At 43.7% G+C, this 23,199-nt stretch overlaps 1 protein-coding gene across 1 annotated transcript in view; it reads left to right on the forward strand.

The window, feature by feature from the left end:
- Positions 1–22,954, forward strand: part of LOC138671454 (zinc finger protein 773-like) — a 114,541-nt gene extending 91,587 nt beyond the window's left edge. The window contains exon 9 of the mRNA XM_069759635.1: positions 21,913–22,954. Within this exon, the coding sequence (XP_069615736.1) occupies positions 21,913–22,799 (887 nt within the window). The 3' untranslated portion in view covers positions 22,800–22,954. The remainder of the gene's footprint in view (positions 1–21,912) is intronic.
- The last annotated feature ends 245 nt before the right edge of the window (positions 22,955–23,199 follow it).

Below are 23,199 nucleotides of genomic sequence, written 5' to 3' on the forward strand. Positions count from 1 at the left end.
CAGATCCAGGGTGGGGGCTATAGTCCATGGCATAGGGGAGGTGGATGGGGCAGGTCCAGGGTGGGGGCTATAGTCCATGGCATAGGGGAGGTGGATGGGGCAGATCCATTGTGGGGGGCTATAGTCCATGGCATAGGGGAGGTGGATGGGGCAGATCCATTGTGGGGGCTATAGTCCATGGCATAGGGGAGGTGGATGGGGCAGATCCAGGGTGGGGGCTATAGTCCATGGCATAGGGGAGGTGGATGGGGGCAGATCCAGGGTGGGGGCTATAGTCCATGGTATAGGGGAGGTGGATGGGGCAGATCCAGGTTGGGGGCTATAGTTCATGGCATAGGGGAGGTGGATGGGGCAGGTCCATTGTGGGGGCTATAGTCCATGGCATAGGGGAGGTGGATGGGGGCAGATCCATTGTGGGGGCTATAGTCCATGGCATAGGGGAGGTGGATGGGGCAGGTCCATTGTGGGGGCTATAGTCCATGGCATAGGGGAGGTGGATGGGGGCAGATCCAGGGTGGGGGCTATAGTCCATGGCATAGGGGAGGTGGATGGGGGCAGATCCAGGGTGGGGGCTATAGTCCATGGCATAGGGGAGGTGGATGAGGGCAGATCCATTGTGGGGGCTATAGTCCATGGCATAGGGGAGGTGGATGGGGCAGGTCCATTGTGGGGGCTATAGTCCATGGCATAGGGGAGGTGGATGGGGCAGATCCATTGTGGGGGCTATAGTCCATGGCATAGGGGAGGTGGATGGGGCAGATCCATTGTGGGGGCTATAGTCCATGGCATAGGGGAGGTGGATGGGGCAGATCCATTGTGGGGGCTATAGTCCATGGCATAGGGGAGGTGAATGGGGGCAGGTCCATTGTGGGGGCTATATATGTGTATGACTATACACAGGGATATCACAGGGGTGTAATAATGACTATGCATGGTGATATATGGGTGTAATAATGACTATACATATTGATATTACAGTGGTGTAATAATGACTATACACAGTAATATCACAGGGGTGTAATAATGACTATACAGTAATATCACTGGGGTGTAATAATGGTTAGACACAGTGATATCTAACATATCTATACATAGTGATATCACAGGGATGTAATAATATGTACAGTGATATCACAGGGATGTACCGTAATAATGGCTATACACAGTGATATCACAGAAGTGTAATAATGACTATACACAATGATATCACAGTAATAATGGCTATACACAGTGATATCACAGAGGTGTAATAATGACTATAGTGATATCACAGGGGTGTAATAATGACTATACACAGTGACCTCACAGGGGTATAATATTGACTATACATAGTGATATAAGGGTGTAATAATGACTACATAGTGATATCAGTGATGTAGTAATGTCTATACACAGTGATATTAAAGGGGTGTAGTAATGACTATACACAGAGAATGTGTAGTCCACAATTCCACAATTACAGGGTCCTCTCCGCTCTGTACCAGTCTGTCATTGTAAATTTGTGTCCTGTAACCAATATCTAACTCTGTATGTAACCCCTTTCTCATGTACAGCACCATGGAACTAGTGATGCTATATAAATAAATAATAATAATATCACAGGGATGTATAATAATGCCTATACACAGTTATCAAAGGGGTGTAATAATGAATATATATATATAGTTACAGCACAGGGGCGTAATAATCACTATCCACAATGCTATCATAAGGGTGTAATAATGACTATACACAGTGATATCACAGGGGTGTAATAATGATTATACAGTGATATTAGAGTGGTGTAATAATGAGTATACAGTGATATCACAGGGTTGTGATAATGACTAAACACAGTGTTATCCCAGAGGTGTAATAATGAACATATACAGTGATATCACAAGGGTGTAATAATGACTATAAACATTGATGTCACAGGGGTGTAATAATAACTATACAATGATAGCACAGGTGTAATAATGAATATATACAGTGATTGGGAAATGTGCTCCACTCTTGTTAATGCCTCCAGTGCACATCTTGCCACATGTATGCAGTCCTTGAGCAGCCGATCGAGGGTGCACACTGCTGTGCGAGATGTGAGCACGTTGTGCATTTGGAAACCCAGATACTGGATCTAAATGTGCAGCTGGCAACGCTGAGATCCATAGACAATATGGAGAGGAGTCTTCTGCTCACGGAGCAGACGCTCAATGGGACAGATGAGGGGGGGATGGTAGGATGGAGCTGCAGGACAATGAAGTAGCAAGCTGGGTGACAGTTATTGTACCTTCACACATAATGATATTGTTAACGATATCGTTGCATTTTGTGACGTAGCAACGATATCGTTAATAAAATCGTTATGTGTGACAGCGACCAACGATCAGGCCCCTGCTGGGAGATCGTTGGTCGCTGAATAAAGTCCAGAAGTTTATTTCGTCGCTGGACTCCCTGGAGACATCGCTGGATCGGCGTGTGTGACACCGATCCAGCGATGTCTTCACTGGTAACCAGGGTAAACATCGGGTAACTAAGCGCAGGGCCGCGCTTAGTAACCCGATGTTTACCCTGGTTACCATGCTAAAAGTAAAAAAAAACAAACACTACATACTTACCTACCGCTGTCTGTCCTCCAGCGCTGTGCTCTGCACTCCTCCTGTACTGGCTGTGAGCCGGAAAGCAGAGCGGTGACCTCACCGCTCTGCTTTCCGGCCGCTGTGCTCACAGACAGTACAGGAGGAGTGCAGAGCACAGCGCCGGGGACAGACAGCGGTAGGTAAGTATGTAGTGTTTGTTTTTTTTTACTTTTAGCATGGTAACCAGGGTAAACATCGGGTTACTAAGCGCGGCCCTGCGCTTAGTTACCCGATGTTTACCCTGGTTACCGGCATCGTTGGTCGCTGGAGAGCTGTCTGTGTGACAGCTCTCCAGCGACCAAACAGCGACGCTGCAGCGATCCGGATCGTTGTCGGTATCGCTGCAGCGTCGCTTAATGTGAAGGGGCCTTTAGGAAGCGGGGTAGAGGGAAGAGTGCCAGGGAGGCTAGTCCTGATCTGTTGGCAGATGAGGGGGGTGCCAGTACAGGGGTAGCACTGCTGCAGCCAGGCATGTCCTCTGAAAGCCGGGGGAGTGACTGCTCCAGTAAGGAGGGAAATAGGAGAGCAGGGCAGGCCAGACAGGTGCTGGTAGTGGGGGACTCAATTATTAGGGGAACAGATAGGGCAATCTGTCACAAAGACAGGGATCGTCGAACGGTGTGCTGCCTACCTGGCGCTCGAGTCCGACACATCGCTGATCGGGTGGACAGATTATTGGGAGGGGCTGGTGAGGACCCAGCGGTCATGGTGCACATTGGCACTAATGACAAAGTTACAGGTAGGTGGAAGGTCCTTAAAGATGATTTCAGGGAATTAGGCTGCAAGCTGAAAGCAAGGACCTCCAACGTGGTATTTTCCGAAATACTGCCGGTACCACGTGCCACGCCAGAGAGGCAACGGGAGATTAGGGAGGTTAATAAGTGGCTCAAGAATTGGTGTAGAAAAGAGGGGTTTGGGTTCCTGCAGAACTGGGCCGACTTCTCAGCGGGCTACAGGCTCTACGCTAGGGACGGGCTGCACCTCAATGGGGAGGGGGCAGCTGTGCTGGGGGAGAGAATGGCTAGAAGGCTGGAGGAGTGTTTAATCTAGGAATTGGGGGGGAGGGTATTCATTTTATAGGAGGGGAAGATAGTGCAGACAGAGACCTGGGCACAAATAAGGAAGTTGGGGGTGGCGGTGGCATGGGGGGTGGGGTTAGAACAGTTAATAATTTAAGAAATAGAAGTACAGAGAGGAACATAAAGTGCATGTATACTAATGCCAGAAGCCTCGCCAACAACATGGACGAATTAGAATTAATGTTGTTGGAGCATAATTATGACATGGTGGGGATATCTGAGACGTGGCTGGATGAGAGCCATGACCGGGCTGTTAACTTGCAGGGCTATAGCCTGTTCAGAAATGACCGTACAGATAAGCGAGGGGGAGGGGTGTGTCTATATGTAAAATCGTCCTTAAAACCCATCCTGCGCGATAATATAGGTGAATTTAATGAACATGTAGAATCCCTGTGGGTGGAGATAAGGGGAGGGGGAAAAAATAATAAATTACTGATAGGGGTTTGTTATAAATCTCCAAAAATAATGGAAGCAATGGAGAATATCTGTTGTGAATTCTGTTGTCGGGCTCCCTCCTGTGGTCATGAATGGCACTTCGGCTGGTTCTGTCCATGGACTTCCTCTGGTGGGTGTTTCTGAGTTTCACAGGTGACGAGGTTAATTCGTTAGCTGCTGCTCTATTTAACTCCACTTAGATCATTGCTCCATGCCACCTGTCAATGTTCCAGTATTGGTCTAGTTCACTCCTGGATCGTTCTTGTGACCTGTCTTCCCATCAGAAGCCAAGTTCCAGCTTGTATTTCTTGGGTTTGCTATTTTTCTGTCCAGCTTGCTATTTAATTTGTTGTCTTGCTTGCTGGAAGCTCTGGGACGCAGAGGGAGCGCCTCCACACCGTGAGTCGGTACGGAGGGTCTTTTTGCGCCCTCTGCGTGGTCTTTTTGTAGGTTTTTGTGCTGACCGCAAAGTAACCTTTCCTATCCTCGGTCTGTTCAGTAAGTCGGGCCTCACTTTGCTAAATCTATTTCATCTCTGTGTTTGTATTTTCATCTTTACTCACAGTCATTATATGTGGGGGGCTGCCTTTTCCTTTGGGGAATTTCTCTGAGGCAAGGTAGGCTTTATATTTTTATCTTCAGGGCTAGCTAGTTTCTTAGGCTGTGCCGAGTTGCATAGGGAGCGCTAGGAGCAATCCACGGCTATTTCTAGTGTGTGTGATAGGTTTAGGGATTGCGGTCAGCAGAGTTCCCACGTCCCAGAGCTCGTCCTTATTATCAGTAACTATCAGGTCATTCCGTGTGCTCTTAACCACCAGGTCCATTATTGTCCTGACCACCAGGTCATAACAAATATCCTCGTAAAGCAAATAGATGAAGCTGCGACTCAAGGAGAAGTCATTATTATGGGGGACTTCAACTACCCTGAAATAGATTGGGGAACAGAAACCTGCAGTTCCAGCAAAGGTGATCGGGGTCTGACAACTATGAGAGACAATTACCTCTGACAACTGGTTCAGGACCCAACAAGAAGGGGGGCACTGCTAGACCTAATATTAACCAACAGGCCAGACCGCATATCAAATATAAGGGTTGGGGGTCACTGGGGGAATAGCGATCACAAAATAATAAGTTTTCATGTATCCTTTAATAAGATGTGTAGTAGAGGGGTTACAAGGACACTAAACTTCAGGAGGGCAAATTTCCAACGGATGAGAGAGGATCTTGGTGCAATTAACTGGGACGATATCCTGAGACACAAAAATACACAAAGAAAATGGGAGACGTTTATTAGCATCCTGGATAGGACCTGTGCACAGTATATACCGTATAGGAATAAACATACTAGAAATAGGAGGAAACCAATATGGCTAAATAGAGCTGTAAGGGGCGCAATAAGGGACAAAAAGAAAGCATTTAGAGAATTAAAGGAAGTAGGTAGTGAGGAGGCATTAAATAAATACAAAAAATTACATAAATTCTGTAAAAAGCAAATCAAGGCAGCAAAGATTGAGACAGAGAGACTCATTGCCAGAGAGAGTAAAAATAATCCTAAAATATTCTTTAACTACATAAATAGTAAGAAACTAAAAAATGATAGTGTTGGCCCCTTAAAAATAGTCTGGGTGAGATGGTGGATGAGGATGAGGAAAAAGCCAATATGCTAAATGACTTTTTTTTTCATCAGTATTTACACAAGAAAATCCCATGGCGGACAAAATGACTAATGATAAAAATTCCCAATTAAATGTCACCTGCTTAACCCAGCAGGAAGTGCGGCGGCGTCTAAAAATCACTAAAATTGACAAATCTCCGGGCCCGGATGGGATACACCCTCGAGTACTGCAGGAATTAAGTACAGTCATTGATAGACCATTATTATTAATCTTTAAAGACTCCATAATAACAGGGTCTGTACCACAGGACTGGCGTATAGCAAATGTGGGTCCAATATTCTAAAAGGGAACAAAAACTGAACTCGGAAATTATTGGCCAGTAAGCTTAACCTCTACAGTGGGTAAAATCCTGGAGGGCATTCTAAGGGACGCTATACTGGAGTATCTGAGGAGGAATAACCTCATGACCCAGTATCAGCACGGGTTTACTAGGGACCGTTCATGTCAGACTAATCTGATCAGTTTCTATGAAGAGGTAAGTTCCGGACTGGACCAAGGGAACCCAGTGGATGTAGTGTATATGAACTTTTCAAAAGCTTTTGATACGGTGCCACACAAAAGGTTGATACATAAAATGAGAATAATGGGGATAGGGGAAAATATGTGCAAGTGGGTTGAGAGCTGGCTCAGGGATAGGAAACAAAGGGTGGTTATTAATGGAGCACACTCGGACTGGGTCGCGGTTAGCAGTGGGGTACCACAGGGGTCAGTATTGGGCCCTCTTCTTTTTAACATATTTATTAATGACCTTGTAGGGGGCATTCAGAGTAGAATTTCAATATTTGCAGATGACACTAAACTCTGCAGGGTAATCAATACAGAGGAGGACAATTTTATATTACAGGATGATTTATGTAAACTAGAAGCTTGGGCTGATAAATGGCAAATGAGCTTTAATGGGGATAAATGTAAGGTCATGCACTTGGGTAGAAGTAATAAGATGTATAATTATGTGCTTAATTCTAAAACTCTGGGCAAAACCGTCAATGAAAAAGACCTGGGTGTATGGGTGGATGACAATCTCATATTCAGTGGCCAGTGTCAGGCAGCGGCTACAAAGGCAAATAAAATAATGGGATGCAGTAAAAGAGGCATAGATGCTCATGAGAAGAACATAATTTTACCTCTATACAAGTCACTAGTGCGACCACACTTAGAATACTGTGCACAGTTCTGGTCTCCGGTGTATAAGAAAGACATAGCTGAACTGGAGCGGGTGCAGAGAAGAGCGACCAAGGTTATTAGAGGACTGGGGGGTCTGCAATACCAAGATAGGTTGTTACACTTGGGGCTATTTAGTTTGGAAAAACGAAGACTATGGGGTGATCTTATTACAATGTATAAATATATGAGGGGACAGTACAAAGACCTTTCTGATGATCTTTTTAATCATAGACCTGAGACAGGGACAAGGGGGCATCCTCTACGTTTGGAGGAAAAAAGGTTTAGGCATAATAACAGACGCAGGTTCTTTACTGTAAGAGCAGTGAGACTATGGAACTCTCTGCCGTATGATGTTGTAAGGAGTGATTCATTACTTAAATTTAAGAGGGGACGGGATACATTTCTGGAAAAGTATAATGTTACAGGGTATATACACTAGATTCCTTGATAGGGCGTTGATCCAGGGAACTAGTCTGATTGCCGTATGTGGAGTCGGGAAGGAATTTTTTTCCCCAATGTGGAGCTTACTCTTTGCCACATAGGTTTTTTTTTGCCTTCCTCTGGATCAACATGTTAGGGCATGTTAGGTTAGGCTATGGGGTGAACTAGATGGACTTATAGTCTTCCTTCAACCTTAATAACTATGTAACTATATCACAAGGGTGTAATAATGACTATACATAGTGATATCACAGGGGTGTAATAATGCCTATACACAATGGTATATCAGGGGTGTAATAATGCCTACACGCAGTGATTTTAAAGGTGTAATAATGACTATACAGTGATATCACAGTGGTGTAATAATGAATATACACACAGTAATATTACAGGCGTGTAATAATGATTATATACAGTGATATCACAGGGGTGTAATAACTATACACAGTGATATAGAGGTGTAATAATGCTAAACACAGTGTTATCACAGGGTTGTTATAGTTACTATACAGTGATATCACGGGTGGAATGAAGACTATACATAGTGATATCACAGGGGTGTAATAATGACAATACAACGTGACCTCACGGGTGTAATAATGACTATACATAGTGACATCATGGGTGTAATAATGACTATACATAGTGACATCATGGGTGTAATAATGACTATACATAGTGACATCACGGAGGTGTAATGACTATACACAGAGACCTCACACTGGTGTAATAATGACTATACATAGTGACATCACGGGGGTGTAATAATGACTATACATAGTGACATCACGGAGGTGTAATAATGACTATACACCAGTGTTTCCCAACTCCGGTCCTCAAGAGCCACCAACAGGTCATGTTTTCAGTATTTCCTTAGTATTGCACAGGTTATAGAATGATACGATAACCTCCAAGGAAGAAGCTATCAAAAAACGCTCGTTGGGGCTCAGCTTGCACACATAGGTCATGTATCATGTCTTTTCAGCCTTTTCCTTGCTCCCAATTTGTGTGCTAGTATGTTACATAGCTAGAAACTGTTCAGCAGTGCAATTATTAAGCACCTGGCACCTTAAGTTTGGATTTATGTATATATCCACGTATATATCTACTTATTGCATTTAATTTGGATAGTTATTTAACCCCTTAACGACCTCCGATACGCCTTTTAACGGCGGCCGCTAAGGGTACTTAAACCACAGCGCCGTTAATTAACGGCGCTGTGGAAAAAGTGAATAGCGCCCCCCAGAGTCGGATTTTCTCTGGGGTCTTGGTTGCCAGGGGTAGCCGAGACCCCAGAGAACATGATTCGGGGTTTTTTTTACCGACCCCCGAGTTGCGATCGCCGGTAATTAACTGTTTACCGGCGGTCACAAAAAAAAAAAAAGTAATGTGTAATTCTCTGTCCTCTGATGTGATCGCACATCAGAGGACAGAGATATAGGGGGATTCGGGGACCCTATTATACTTACCGGTGTCCCTGGGTCCTCCTGCGTCCTCTCCTGCCTGTTGGCGTCTTCATCTGGAAAGAAAATAGCGGGTGCATGCGCAGTGCGCCTGCCATCTGTCGCCATCTGCCGGCCGGCAGGAGAAGAGCGGTTGGGGCTAAATTTAGGGATAGGGTTGGGGCTAAATATAGGATTAGGGCTGGGCCTAAATTTAGGGTTAGGCTTCTTTCACACTTGTGCACAACGTGGGCAGCGGATTCAGTTTTTCAACGCATCCGCTGCCCAGTCTATGTCCTGGGGAGGAGGGGGCGGAGTTACGGCCACGCATGCGCGGTCGGAAATGGCGGACGCGACGTACAAAAAAACATTACATTGAACTTTTTTTGTGCCGACGGTCCGCCAAAACACAACTGATCCAGTGCACGACGGACGCGACGTGTGGCCATCCGTCACGATCCGTCGGCAATACAAGTCTATGGGCAAAAAACGCATCTTGCGGGCACATTTGCAGGATCCGTTTTTTGTCCAAAACGACGGATGGTGACAGATGCCAAACGACGCAAGTGTGAAAGTAGCCTTAGGGTTAGGGTTGGGGCTAAAGTTAGGGTTAGGGTTGGGCCTAAATTTAGGGTTAGGGCTAGGGTTGCGGCTAAAGTTAGGGTTCGAGTTGGGATTAGGGTTAAGGTTATGGTTGGGATTAGGATTAGGGGTGTGTTGGATTTAGGGTTATTGTTAGGGTTGACATTAGGGTTGTTTTGGGGTTAGGGTTAGTGATTAGGATTATGGATTGGGTTGGGATTAGGGTTAGGGGTGTGTTGGAGTTGGGTTGGAGCTAGAATTGGGGGGTTTCCACTGTTTAGTTACATCAGGAGGTCTCCAAACACGACAGCCAATTTTGCGCTCAAAAAGTCAAATGGTGCTCCCTCCCTTCTGAGCTCTGCCGTGCGCCCAAACAGTGGGTTACCCCCACATATTTGGCATCAGCGTACTCGGGATAAAATGGACAACAACTTTAGTGGTCCAATTTCTCCTGTTACCCTTGTGAAAATAAAAACTTGGGGGGCTACAAAATCTCTTTTGTGGAAAAAAATACTTTTTATTTTCACGACTCTGAATGCCCAAGTGCTTCACAGAAGTTTAGAATGCAAAGTTTTCACCACACATCTAGATAAGTTCCATGGGGGGTCTAGTTTCCAAAATGGTGTCACTTGTGGGGGGTTTCCACTGTTTAGGCACATCAGGGGCTCTCCAAACGCGACATGGCGTCCGATCTCAATTCCAGCCAATTCTGCGTTGAAAAAGTCAAACGGCGCTCCTTCTCTTCTAAGTTCTGCGGTGCGCCCTAACAGTGGTTTACCCCCACATATGGGGTATTGGCGTATTCAGGAGAAATCGCACAACAAAATTTATGGTTTAATTTCTGTTATTACACATGTGAAAATAAAAAAAAATGGTTCTGAAGTAAAATGTTCATTTTTTCCTTCCACATTGTTTCAGTTCCTGTGAAGCACGTAAAGGGTTAATACACTTCCTGAATGTGGTTTTGAGCACATTGAGGGGTGCAGTTTTTAGAATGGTGTCACACTTCATTATTTTCTATCATATAGACCCCTCAAAATGACTTCAAACGTGGCGTGGTTACTGAAAAAAAAATGGTGTAAAAATGAGAAATTGCTGGTCAACTTTTAACCCTTATAACTCCCTAACAAAAAAAAATGTTGTTTCCAAAATTGCGCTGATGTAAAGGAGACATGTGGGAAATGTTATTTATGAAGTATTTTGTGTGATATATCTCTCTGATTTAAGGGCAAAAAAAAAAACAAACAAAGTTTTTTTCATAAATAATCGCAGGTAATATCAAAGAAATGTTACCACTATCATGAAGTACAATATGTCACGAGAAAACAATGTCAGAATCACCGGGATCCATTGAAACGTTCCAGAGTTATAACCTCATAAAGGGACAGCGGTCAGAATTGTAAAAATTGGCCTGGTCATTAAAGGGACGCTGTCACCTGAATCTGGAGGGAACAATCTTCAGCCATGGAGGCGGGGTTTTCAGGTGTTTGATCCACCCTTTCCTTACCCGCTGGCTGCAATATTGGATTGAAGTTCATTCTCTGTCGTCCATAGTACACACCTGCGCAAAGCAAGATTACCTTGTGCAGGCATGTACTACGGAGGACAGAGAATGAACTTCAATCCAATATTGCAGCCAGCATGCAGCCAGCGGGTAAGGAAAGGGTGAATCAAACACCCCAAAACCCCGCCCCTATGGCTGAAGATTGTTCCCTCCAGATTCAGGTGACAGTGTCCCTTTAAGTACCAAATTGGCTCTGTCACTAAGGGGTTAAATATAAATGCACACCACCTCCACTGCACTCAGCAATGCACACTGGTGTAGAGTATGCCACATAATTTAGGCTCTGTGCACACGTTGCGGATGAGGCTTAAGAATTTCTGGTGCGGATTCTGCCTCTCCTGGCACAAAACGCAGCTGCAGATTTGTTGCGGTTTTTGTGCGGTTCTGCAGCGTTTTTTGTGCGTTTTTGCTGCGGTTTTCTTGCAGATTTCTATAATGGAATCGGTACAAAAACGCTGCAGATTCACAAAAAAGAAGTGACCTGCTACTTCTTTTAAACCGCAGCGTTTCCGCAGCGGATTTTCCGCAAAGTGTGCACAGCATTTTTTTCTTCTCATTGATTTACATTGTACTGTAAATCAATTGTGGATCTGCAGAGAATCCACAACGTGTGCGCATACCCTAAATCTGTTCATCTGTGTGTTTAATTAAGCACTTGCCACTTTATTTTTGGATCTTTATGTATTTATCCCTATTCATTGCAATTAATATATGTGGATATTTAAATTAATTATATATGGTATACACTTCCTTTGTGGAGATTTGACTGTATAGAATAGTCACACTGGTGCATTGGTATTCATTTATTCATATATAATTCATAGATAGTACAATATATACATGCATTTTGAAAAATACTATATTCACTTTGTTGAAATAAATTTTGGGCTATATATCATATTGAATAAGGAATTTATTTATGTTCAATCATATATGTATTCTATGGAGCTTTTCTGATTTGTCTGGCGGCACCAAATTTTTATGTGCTGGCTCAGACTATCGCTATGATATTGGGATTCTTGTTAACAGAGTTCAATCATATGTTGGGTCTTTTTAAGGCTATCCACTTATGGATATATATACATTTCCGGGGTATAGGCACTCATATTGATAAATCTTTATCTTAGCCTTATTGACCCAGTTTGCTTTTTTGTATCTGCATTCCTTTTTATACATGTACTAGCTGAAGAGCCCGGCGTTGCCTGGGCATCGTAAATATCTGTGGTTAGTTATAGCACCTCACTTCTCTTATTTTCCCATCATGCCTCTCATTTCCCCCCTCACTCCTCTCATTTCCCCCTCACTCCTCTCATTCCCCCCTAACACTTGTCATTTCGACCTCACATCTGTCATTTTCCGATCACTCCACTATTTTCCCTCACTCCTCTCATTTTGCACTCACACCTTTTCATTTTCACCTCACACCTCTCATTTTCACCTCAGTATATACATGTTTGTCATCTCCCTTATATATAGTATACACCTGTATGTCCTCTCCCCTGTATATAGTATATACCTGCAATTACCACATCCTCGCAGAAACCTCGCACACCTAGACATTGACAGACTCTCAGACCCTCTCCTACCCCTGTCCTCCATATCTTCACTCCACGACACGGACAGCGTCACCGCTTTCTATAACTCCACCCTCACATCAGCCATAGACTCAGTCACCCCTATCATGCATGGCACAGTGCGACGAACCAATAGGCAACCTTGGCATAACAATCTCACAAAAAAACTTCGACAAGCATCCAGGCCCCCTGAGGAAGGAAGCGTCTCGCTTCCGAAACGCGCGTCGGGGAGGGTGGGAGCCCACACGTGCCTGTTCACACGATCTTAGGTAAGGTCACCCTAACATGTTGTTATGACGGTATAGTACTTTTGTCTTGTGCTGGTGACCTTTTAGTAGCATGTGTGTACTCCCACTTCTATTGTTGCTTAGTGTGCTGTGCCGCTGTGTCCGGCTTTGCCCCCATTTTTTTCCTTGTATGTGTTGATTTTAGCTAATAAAGGTTTTCTACTTTGTGTACCTTGTGGACGTTTTCACCATTTCTTCTTTGTGGTTGTTTAAAGCATCCAGGCCTGCGGCGTTGGAAGCAAACACGCCTCCCAGACGATTTCACTGCTTTCAAACAAGCTACATTTGACTTCAAATCAGCCCTCACCTCCGCTAAACAATTTCACTAACCTTGTATCTTCACTATCCTACAACCCAAAACAACTATTCAGCACATTCACCTCCCTCCTCCGCCCACCACTGCCACCTCCAACTCCCCTCATCTCCTCCGAGGACTTTGCCACCTACTTCAAAAACCAGATCGACCAAACAAGGCAAACCCTAACTGTTCCACCACCCCAACCACTCCATATACCAGACCTCTGCCCTTCCCTAATAACCTCCCTCTCCAACATCACTGAAGGAGAGCTTACTCGCCTCTTTTCCAAATCACACCTCACCACCTGTGCACTTGACCCCATCCCCTCCCACCTGCTCCCCAACCTCACTAACATGCTCATTCCAGCCCTAACCCATCTCTTCAACCTATCGCTATCTTCTGGTACCTTCCCCTCTGCCTTCAAACATGCCACCATCACACCCATCCTCATAAAAACTAACCTTGACCCAACTGCTATGCCCAGCTATCGCCCCATATCACTGCTACCGTTTGCTTCAAAACTCCTTGAGCAGCATGTCCATGCTCAACTTTCCTCCCACCTCTCATCTAACTCTCTCCTTGACAACCTCCAGTCTGGCTTCCGCCCCCACCACTCCACCGAAACTGCCCTGACTAAAATTACTAATGACTTACTCACAGGTCAAAGCTAACAGACAGTTCTCCATCCTCCTCCTCCTTGACCTGTCCTCTGCTTTCGACACAGTCGATCACTGATGCCAAGGGAAGAAAGAATCTGTAGCAGTAGGCAAAGACCTTGCCCTGTCCTGGATTGCCTCATACCTTTCTGACCACACATTTAGCGTTTCCCAATCCCACACCACCTCGTCATCCCGCCCTCTCTCTGTTGGAGTCCCTCAAGGCTCTGTCCTAGGGCCCTTACTTTTTTCCATCTATACCCTTGGCCTAGGACAACTCAAAGTCCCATGGCTTCCAGTACCACCTGTATGCAGACGACACTCTACAATCTACCTCTCTAGCCCAGATGTCACCTCTCTGCTGTTCCGAAATGTCTGTCAGCCATATCCTCCTTCACCTCTCGCTTCCTAAAACTCAATGTAGACAAAACCGAACTCATCATCTTTCCTCCATCTCACGTATCCCCCCTACCTGACCTATCTATTATGGTAAACGGCATCACGCTCGCTCCCGCACCTGAAATCCGCTGCCTCGGGGTAACTCTCGACTCTGCCTTGTCCTGCAAACCGCACGTCCAAACTCTTGCCACCTCCTGTCACCTCCAACTCAAAAATATTGCCAGAATCCGTTCCTTCCTCAGCCCACAATCTACCAAAACTCTTGTGCATGCCCTCATCATCTCCCGCCTCGACTACTGCAACACCCTCCTCTGTGGCCTCCCTGCTAACTCGCCTGCACCACTCCAGTCGGTCCTTAATTGTGCTGCCCGGCTAATCCACCTCCTCGCTACTCGCCTGCTTCTCCCCTCTGCAAATCCCTCCACTGGCTCCCAATTCCCCAACGAATCCAGTTCAAACTACTAACACTGATCTACAAAGCCATCCACAACCTGTCCCCTCCCTATATCTCTGAACTAATCTCCCAATATCTTCCCTCACGTAATCTCCGGTCCTCCCAAGACCTCCTACTCTCCTCCACACTTATTCGTTCCTCACACAACCGCCTCCAAGATTTCTCCCGAATATCCCCCATCCTCTGGAATTCCACGCCTCAACACGTCTGACTATCCACCACCCTCGGATCCTTCAGACGGAACGTGAAAACCCATCTCTTCAAGAAAGCCTACAGCCTGCAATAACCATTCTGCCGCCTCACCACCGCCAGAGCCGCCGCCTCACCATCGCCAGAGCCACCGCCTCACCCCTACCTTCTGCCTCTTCCCCACTATCCCATAGAATGTAAGTCCGCAAGGGCAGGGTCCTCGTCCCTCTGTATCAGTCTGTCATTGTTAGTTTTGTTTACTGTAAGTGATATTTGTATTTTGATGTAACCCCTTCTCATGTACAGGACCATGGAATTAATGGTGCTATATAAATAATAATAACAAGTTGCATCCTCACTGTAATGTACCCCCACACAGTATACTGACCCTTTAGCAGCCCCCCAAACTGCTTAATGGCCCCAACACTGTGTGATGGCCGCTTCATTGCAATCCCCACACTGTATGATGGCCGCCTAGATAGCCTCCATATAGTATAATGTGCCAGATAGTCCTCAATATAGTATAATGCACTCCCAATAGGCCTGTATAGTATAATGCACTCCCCATAGGTCTGTATAGTATAATGCACTCCCCATAGGCCTGTATAGTATAATGCACTCCCAATAGGCCTGTATAGTATAATGCACTCCCCATAGGCCTGTATAGTATAATGCACTCCCCATAGGCCTGTATAGTATAATGCACTCCCCATAGGCCTGTATAGTATAATGCACTCCCCATAGGCCTGTATAGTATAATGCACTCCCCATAGGCCTGTATAGTATAATGCACTCCCCATAGGCCTGTATAGTATAATAATAGTGTTCTGTAATTTGATGTTGAAATAACATTTCTATAGTCTTTTTTCACTTTGGCGTTTACTTCCGTGTTTATTTATGGGATGTGTTAATATTGGAAGTGCCCGTTATCTAGGCCTAGTATTTTTTTTGTGATAGAATTATTGCCTATGCAGGTTATGCAATCACCACCTGTGAAATACTAAGGAAATACTGAAAACATGAACTGTTGGTGGCTCTTGAGGACCGGAGTTGGGGAACACTGCTCTACACATCATGGGGGTGTAATAATGACTACACAGTGATCTCACAGGGGTGTAACCATGACTGTGCACAGTGAGATCACAGGGGTGTAATGATTACTATATACAGTGACATCACAGGGTGTAATAATGACAATACAGCGTGACATCACAGGGGTGTAATAATGACTATACACAGTGATATCACAGGGGTGTAATAATGACTATACAGTGATATCACAGTGGTGTAATAATGACAATACAGCGTGACATCACAGGGTGTAATAATGACAATACAGCGTGACCTCACAGGGGTGTAATAATGACTATATACAGTGACATCACAGGGTGTAATAATGACTATACAGTGACATCACAGTGCTGTAATAATGACAATACAGCGTGACCTCACAGGGGTGTAATAATGCCTATACACAGTGATATCACAGGGGTGTAATAATGACTATACACAGTGATATCACAGGGTGTAATAATGACTATACACAGTGATATCACAGGGGTGTAATAATGACTATACACAGTGATATCACAGGGTGTAATAATGACTATGTGCAGTGATATCACAGGTGTGTAATAATGACTATACACAGTGATATCACAGGGGTGTAATAATGACTATACACAGTGACCTCACAGGGGTGTAATAATGACAATACACAGTGATATCACAGGGTGTAATAATGACTATACACAGTGATATCACAGGGGTGTAATAATGACTATACACAGTGACCTCACAGGGGTGTAATAATGACTATACACAGTGACATCACAGGGTGTAATAATGACTATACACAGTGATATCACAGGGGTGTAATAATGACTATACACAGTGACCTCACAGGGGTGTAATAATGACTATACACAGTGATATCACAGGGGTGTAATAATGACTATACACAGTGATATCACAGGGTGTAATAATGACTATACACAGTGATATCACAGGGTGTAATAACGACTATACATAGTGATATCACAGGGTGTAATAATGACTATACACAGTGATATCACAGGGTGTAATAACGACTATACATAGTGATATCACAGGGTGTAATAATGACTATACACAGTGATATCACAGGGGTGTAATAATGACTATACACAGTGATATCACAGGGTGTAATAATGACTATGTGCAGTGATATCACAGGTGTGTAATAATGACTATACACAGTGATATCACAGGGGTGTAATAATGACTATACACAGTGACCTCACAGGGGTGTAATAATGACAATACACAGTGATATCACAGGGTGTAATAATGACTATACACAGTGATATCACAGGGGTGTAATAATGACTATACACAGTGACCTCACAGGGGTGTAATAATGACTATACACAGTGACATCACAGGGTGTAATAATGACTATACACAGTGATATCACAGGGGTGTAATAATGACTATACACAGTGACCTCACAGGGGTGTAATAATGACTATACACAGTGATATCACAGGGGTGTAATAATGACTATACACAGTGATATCACAGGGTGTAATAATGACTATACACAGTGATATCACAGGGTGTAATAATGACTATACACAGTGATATCACAGGGTGTAATAATGACTATACACAGTGACATCACAGGGGTGTAATAATGACTATACACAGTGATATCACAGGGGTGTAATAATGACAATACACAGTGACCTCACGGGTGTAATAATGACTATACACAGTGACATCACAGGGTGTAATAATGACTATACACAGTGATATCACAGGTGTATAATAATGACTATACACAGTGACATCACAGGGTGTAATAATGACTATACACAGTGATATCACAGGGGTGTAATAATGACTATACACAGTGACCTCACAGGGGTGTAATAATGACTATACACAGTGATATCACAGGGGTGTAATAATGACTATACACAGTGATATCACAGGGTGTAATAATGACTATACACAGTGATATCACAGGGGTGTAATAACGACTATACATAGTGATATCACAGGGGTGTAATAATGCCTATTCACAGTTAGCAAAGGGTTGTAATAATTAATATACAGCACTGGCAAAAATGAAGAGACCACTGAAAAATGTTCAGTTTGTCTGATTTTTCTCTTTATATTTTTGAGTAAAATGTAAATTGCTCCTTTATTCTATAAACTACTGACAACATGTCTCCGAATTTCCAAACAATAAATTTTGTATTTTTTTCTGAAAAAGAAAAATGGTCAAAATGAAAAAAAAAACCAAAACCTCTGTGCTTTCACACCTCAAATAATGCAAGAAAACAAGTTCATAATCATATTATTATTATTGTTATTATTATTATTTAGAAACAACAATACTAATGTTTTACCTCAGGAAGAGTTCAGACATCAATATTGTGTGGAATAACCATGATTGTTAATCCCGGCTTTCCTGCGTCTCGGCAGCTTCCACCAGTCTCTCACACTTCTCCTGGTACAATAATGTCGGCCGTTCTTCTTATTTGATGGCTTGTGACCATCCATCATCTTCCTCCTGATTACATCCCAGAGGTTTTCAGTGGGTTCAGGTCTGGAGATTGGGCGGCCATGACAGGGATTTCATGTGGCTGTCTCTTAATTTTTGCCAGAGCTGTATGTAGTGATATCACAGGGGTGTAATAATGACTGTACACAGTGACATCACGGGAGTATAATAACACAGTGACCCAGCACCCCTGGATTAGAGGTTTGCGTTCATTCTGCTCATGCTCAGTAGGTGCACATCTCTTATTATGCTGGGGCTTAGCATTTAGCCTGTTTCTGGCTATATGACACTTATCTAACTTTTTGCCGTGGCATGACGGTTTAGGCTACTGATTTTGTGCTGCCCTGTATATGGTTTCATTGACCATTGTAGGATAATCTTTATTCATACAGGGCATCTGCGGGGTCATTTTGCAGTGCACCTATTTGAAATTCTTACGGACTACGCATGGGACAGTCATTGTGTTAGTTATCTAGCTCCACATATGGCCTCCATCTTCTTCGTCATTGTTGGAGTCTATGCCCACGTTGGTATGCGCTGTGCCTATCTGAGACATGCCGGCAGCCCAGTACTGACCGACATATGGGGCCTAAACTGGGACTGGCGCTCCATATGTACTTACACCTCTGAGGGGCACAACCGGCAAATCTCCCACCCAGGAAACTATTCTGGTTATTTGATACTATTACAAGACATTTTTCAACAAACACCCTTTTAATAATGACTATGCACTGATTTCACAGGGGTGTAATAGTGACTATTCATAGTGATATCACAGGGGTGTAATAGTGACTATTCATAGTGATATCACAGGGGTGTAATAATGACTATACACAAGGGTGTAATAATTAATATACAGCACGGGCAAAAATTAATAGACCACTGACCATGTTCAGTTTGTCTGATTTTTAATAATTATTATTATATTTTATATAGCGCCAACATATTCCGCAGCGCTTTACAGTTTAACAGCTTCAAACATAATAGTCTGCGTCTTGGCAGCTTTCCACCAGTCTCTCACACTGCTGCTGGTGCAAAAATGTCAGCCGTTCTTCTTAGCTTCACATTGCGTTTTAGTGTGAGCGCTAGCGGACAGCGTTGCACGGCGAAATTAACGCCATGCAACGCGTCCGTTAGCGCTCCCATTGCCCGCAATGTTAAAGCGCATTGCTAGCGCGTGTCATTTTCGGCATGCGCTAGCGATGTGCCGTTCTTTTGTAGCGCGCCTCGGACGCTGCTTGCAGCATCCGCGGCGCGCCCGAGGTCCGTTCCCCGCTCTCGCAGATCGGTGATCTGCGAGAGCGGGGACGTTAACGCGACCCAGAAAAAAACATTGCGTTAGCGCAATCCGCTAGCGCTTAGCGCTAAACGGATTGCACTAACGCAATGTGAACCTAGCCTTATTTGATGGCTTGTGACGATCCATCATCCTCTTGATTACATTACAAAGGTTTTCAATGGGGTTCAGGTCTGTAGATTGGGCGGCCATGACAGGGATTTGATGTGGCTGTCTCTTTGTTTGCCAGAGCTGTATGTAGTGATATTGACTATACACAGTGACCTCACAGGGGTGTAATAATGCCTATACACAGTGACCTCACAGGGGTGTAATAATGCCTATACACAGTGATATTGCAGGGGTGTAATAATGCCTATACACAGTGACCTCACAGGGGTGTAATAATGCCTATACACAGTGATATTGCAGGGGTGTAATAATGCCTATACACAGTGACCTCACAGGGGTGTAATAATGCCTATACACAGTGATATTGCAGGGGTGTAATAATGCCTATACACAGTGATATTGCAGGGGTGTAATAATGCCTATACACAGTGATATTGCAGGGGTATAATAATGCCTATACACAGTGACATCACAGGGGTGTAATAATGGCTATACACAGTGATATCACAGGGGTGTAATAATGCCTATACACAGTGATATTGCAGGGGTATAATAATGCCTATACACAGTGACCTCACAGGGGTGTAATAATGCCTATACACAGTGATATTGCAGTGGTGTAATAATGACTATACACAGTGACATCACAGGGGTGTAATAATGACTATACACAGTGACATCACAGGGGTATAATAATGCCTATACACAGTGACCTCACAGGGGTGTAATAATGCCTATACACAGTGATATTGCAGTGGTGTAATAATGACTATACACAGTGACATCACAGTGGTGTAATAATGACTATACACAGTGACATCACAGGGGTGTAATAATGACTATACACAGTGATATCACTGGGGTGTAATAATGACTATAGACAGTGATATTGCAGGGGTATAATAATGCCTATACACAGTGACCTCACAGGGGTGTAATAATGCCTATACACAGTGATATTGCAGGGGTGTAATAATGACTATAGACAGTGACATCACAGGGGTGTAATAATGACTATACACAGTGACATCACAGGGGTGTAATAATGACTATACACAGTGACATCACAGGGGTGTAATAATGACTATACACAGTGATATCACAGGGTGTAATAATGACTATACACAGTAATGTTATAGGTTTGTGATAATGAATACAGTGCCTTGAAAAAGTGTTCATACCTCATAAATTTTTCCTCATTTTCATGTTACATCCACAAACTTAAATGTATTTTATTGGGATTTTATAGGATACCAACACAAAGCATCAACTATTTGGAACGTGTAAAGGACATACTGCACATGGCTTCCTACATATTTTAACAATAAAAGGGGACGTGGCCACTCAGGAGTTTAGTTAGGTGTTTCAGATTACAGGGGGCCGAGTTCAAATGCACATGACAAAATATGTTTTAATTGGCAAAAAGTAGAAGGATTTGTGGTAGTTCACTCACGTGGCTGCACAGAGTGGTAAAGAGATGGTGTACCCAGATTTCCTAAGTCTTTGTTGGTTTATTATCAGGCAGCATAAACCAACTCATGGAAACAAGACTCAGTTGTTGCGGCTAAAACTGGTCCAAACAATCAAAAAGGAAGAAAAACCCAATGCTGCAACACCATGTGTATGTTGTGGGCGTCCCCCCGCTCTGGAGCAGCGCAGGTTCAGTCTGCGCCCACCAGGCCACAAACCTCTGGAGACTCCGTTCTCCTGGCTAGCTGAACACCGACTGCCTTTAGAGCTCGGTTATTTAAACCTACGCCTCTGATTTCCATCATGTGACTGATCACATGATCATGACCTCACGCAGGTCCTGGCACGTCTGCCCGCTCTATGAGGGTCCACATGAAACCAGCTCTTTTATGCAACTTAACCCGCTCAACACGTAGTGTGCTGGAGAAAAAAATGTTCTGGTTTCATATCACTGACGCCATTACATGCAGTGACACACATCTCCCTTCTCCCACCCTGCCAGTGTCTAATCTCTTTTATTACCAATGATTGCAATTATAGCTTCAAGCAAACTAATTGCAGAACAAGAATCATAATATGTTTATCTGAATCATGAAATCAATTTTATAATTTTTTACTCCTAACAGGAAAACCCAGTAACATCTCTGAGGGAGATGTCATGTTATCACTGAGCTATAAAGCAGAAGAAGATAGCATGCATCACTCTCCGGCCGAAAACCTCATCCCCCTGAATGAGCATCAAGCATTTGACACTACAGATCTGTCATATAATCCCGACGCACCTTCTCCTGACCAATCACAGATTGCTACTTCAAGTATAAGTAAAACACTAAAGACGTATAAATGCTTTGAGTGTGGTCGATGTTTTCCCCAGAAATCAAATCTAGTAACACATGGGAGAACTCACACAGGAGAGAAGCCGTTTCCATGCTCAGAATGTGGGAAATATTTTACTCATAAATCAAGTCTGGTTGTACACAAATTTATTCACACAGGAGAGAGACCATTTTCATGTTCAGAATGTGAGAAGTGTTTTACACATAAATCAAGTCTGATAAAGCATGAGAGAAGTCACAGAGGAGAGAAGCCATTTCCATGTTCACTTTGTGGGAAATGCTTTACTCGTAGATCAGGTCTAAATCAGCATGAGAAAAGGCACAAAGGAGAGAAGCCGTATTCATGTTCAGAATGTGGGAAATGTTTTACAGATAAATCAAATTTTGTTACACATCAGAGAATTCACACAGGAGAGAAACCATTTACATGTACAGAATGTGGGAAACGCTTTACAAATAAAGCACATCTAGTTCTACATGAGAGAAGTCACACAGGAGAGAAGCCATATTCATGCCCTGAATGTGGGAAATGTTATAAAGATAAATCGCGTCTTGTTAAACATGAGCGAACTCACACAGGGGAGAAGCCGTATTCATGTTCAGAATGTGGAAGCTGCTTTACTTATAAATCGGGTCTTGTTAGACATCAGAGAACTCACACAGGAGAGGCATTTTGATGGTTTTTATGTGGATAATCTTAATGTTAAATTCCGCATTCGAGTCAGTGAGTGCTACCTAGTGGAAGGATATTCAAATCCACAATGTATGTTAGAGAAATTCATGACACTCTGAAGTATTCTGATGCAAATTAAAGGATTTTATTCTATCACAATAGCAGTCATTGTTTTCATATGCAGAATACTGTGATACTCAAATATTTCAGGAGATTTTAGCCTTACAAGGGACTTAATCATTCAAATCGCTATCAGGTAAATACCAGTATTGGATTGGAGGAGGCTCACGTGGTACCAATATTTAAGAAAGGTAAGAAGGTGGATCCAGGCAACTACTGTCTGGTAAGCGTGATATCAGTAGGGTGACATATGAAGTTATTATAAGAGATGGCTGCAGACAATA

The sequence above is a fragment of the Ranitomeya imitator genome, chromosome 3, assembly GCF_032444005.1.
Source record: "Ranitomeya imitator isolate aRanImi1 chromosome 3, aRanImi1.pri, whole genome shotgun sequence".
Taxonomy (NCBI): Eukaryota; Metazoa; Chordata; class Amphibia; order Anura; family Dendrobatidae; genus Ranitomeya; species Ranitomeya imitator.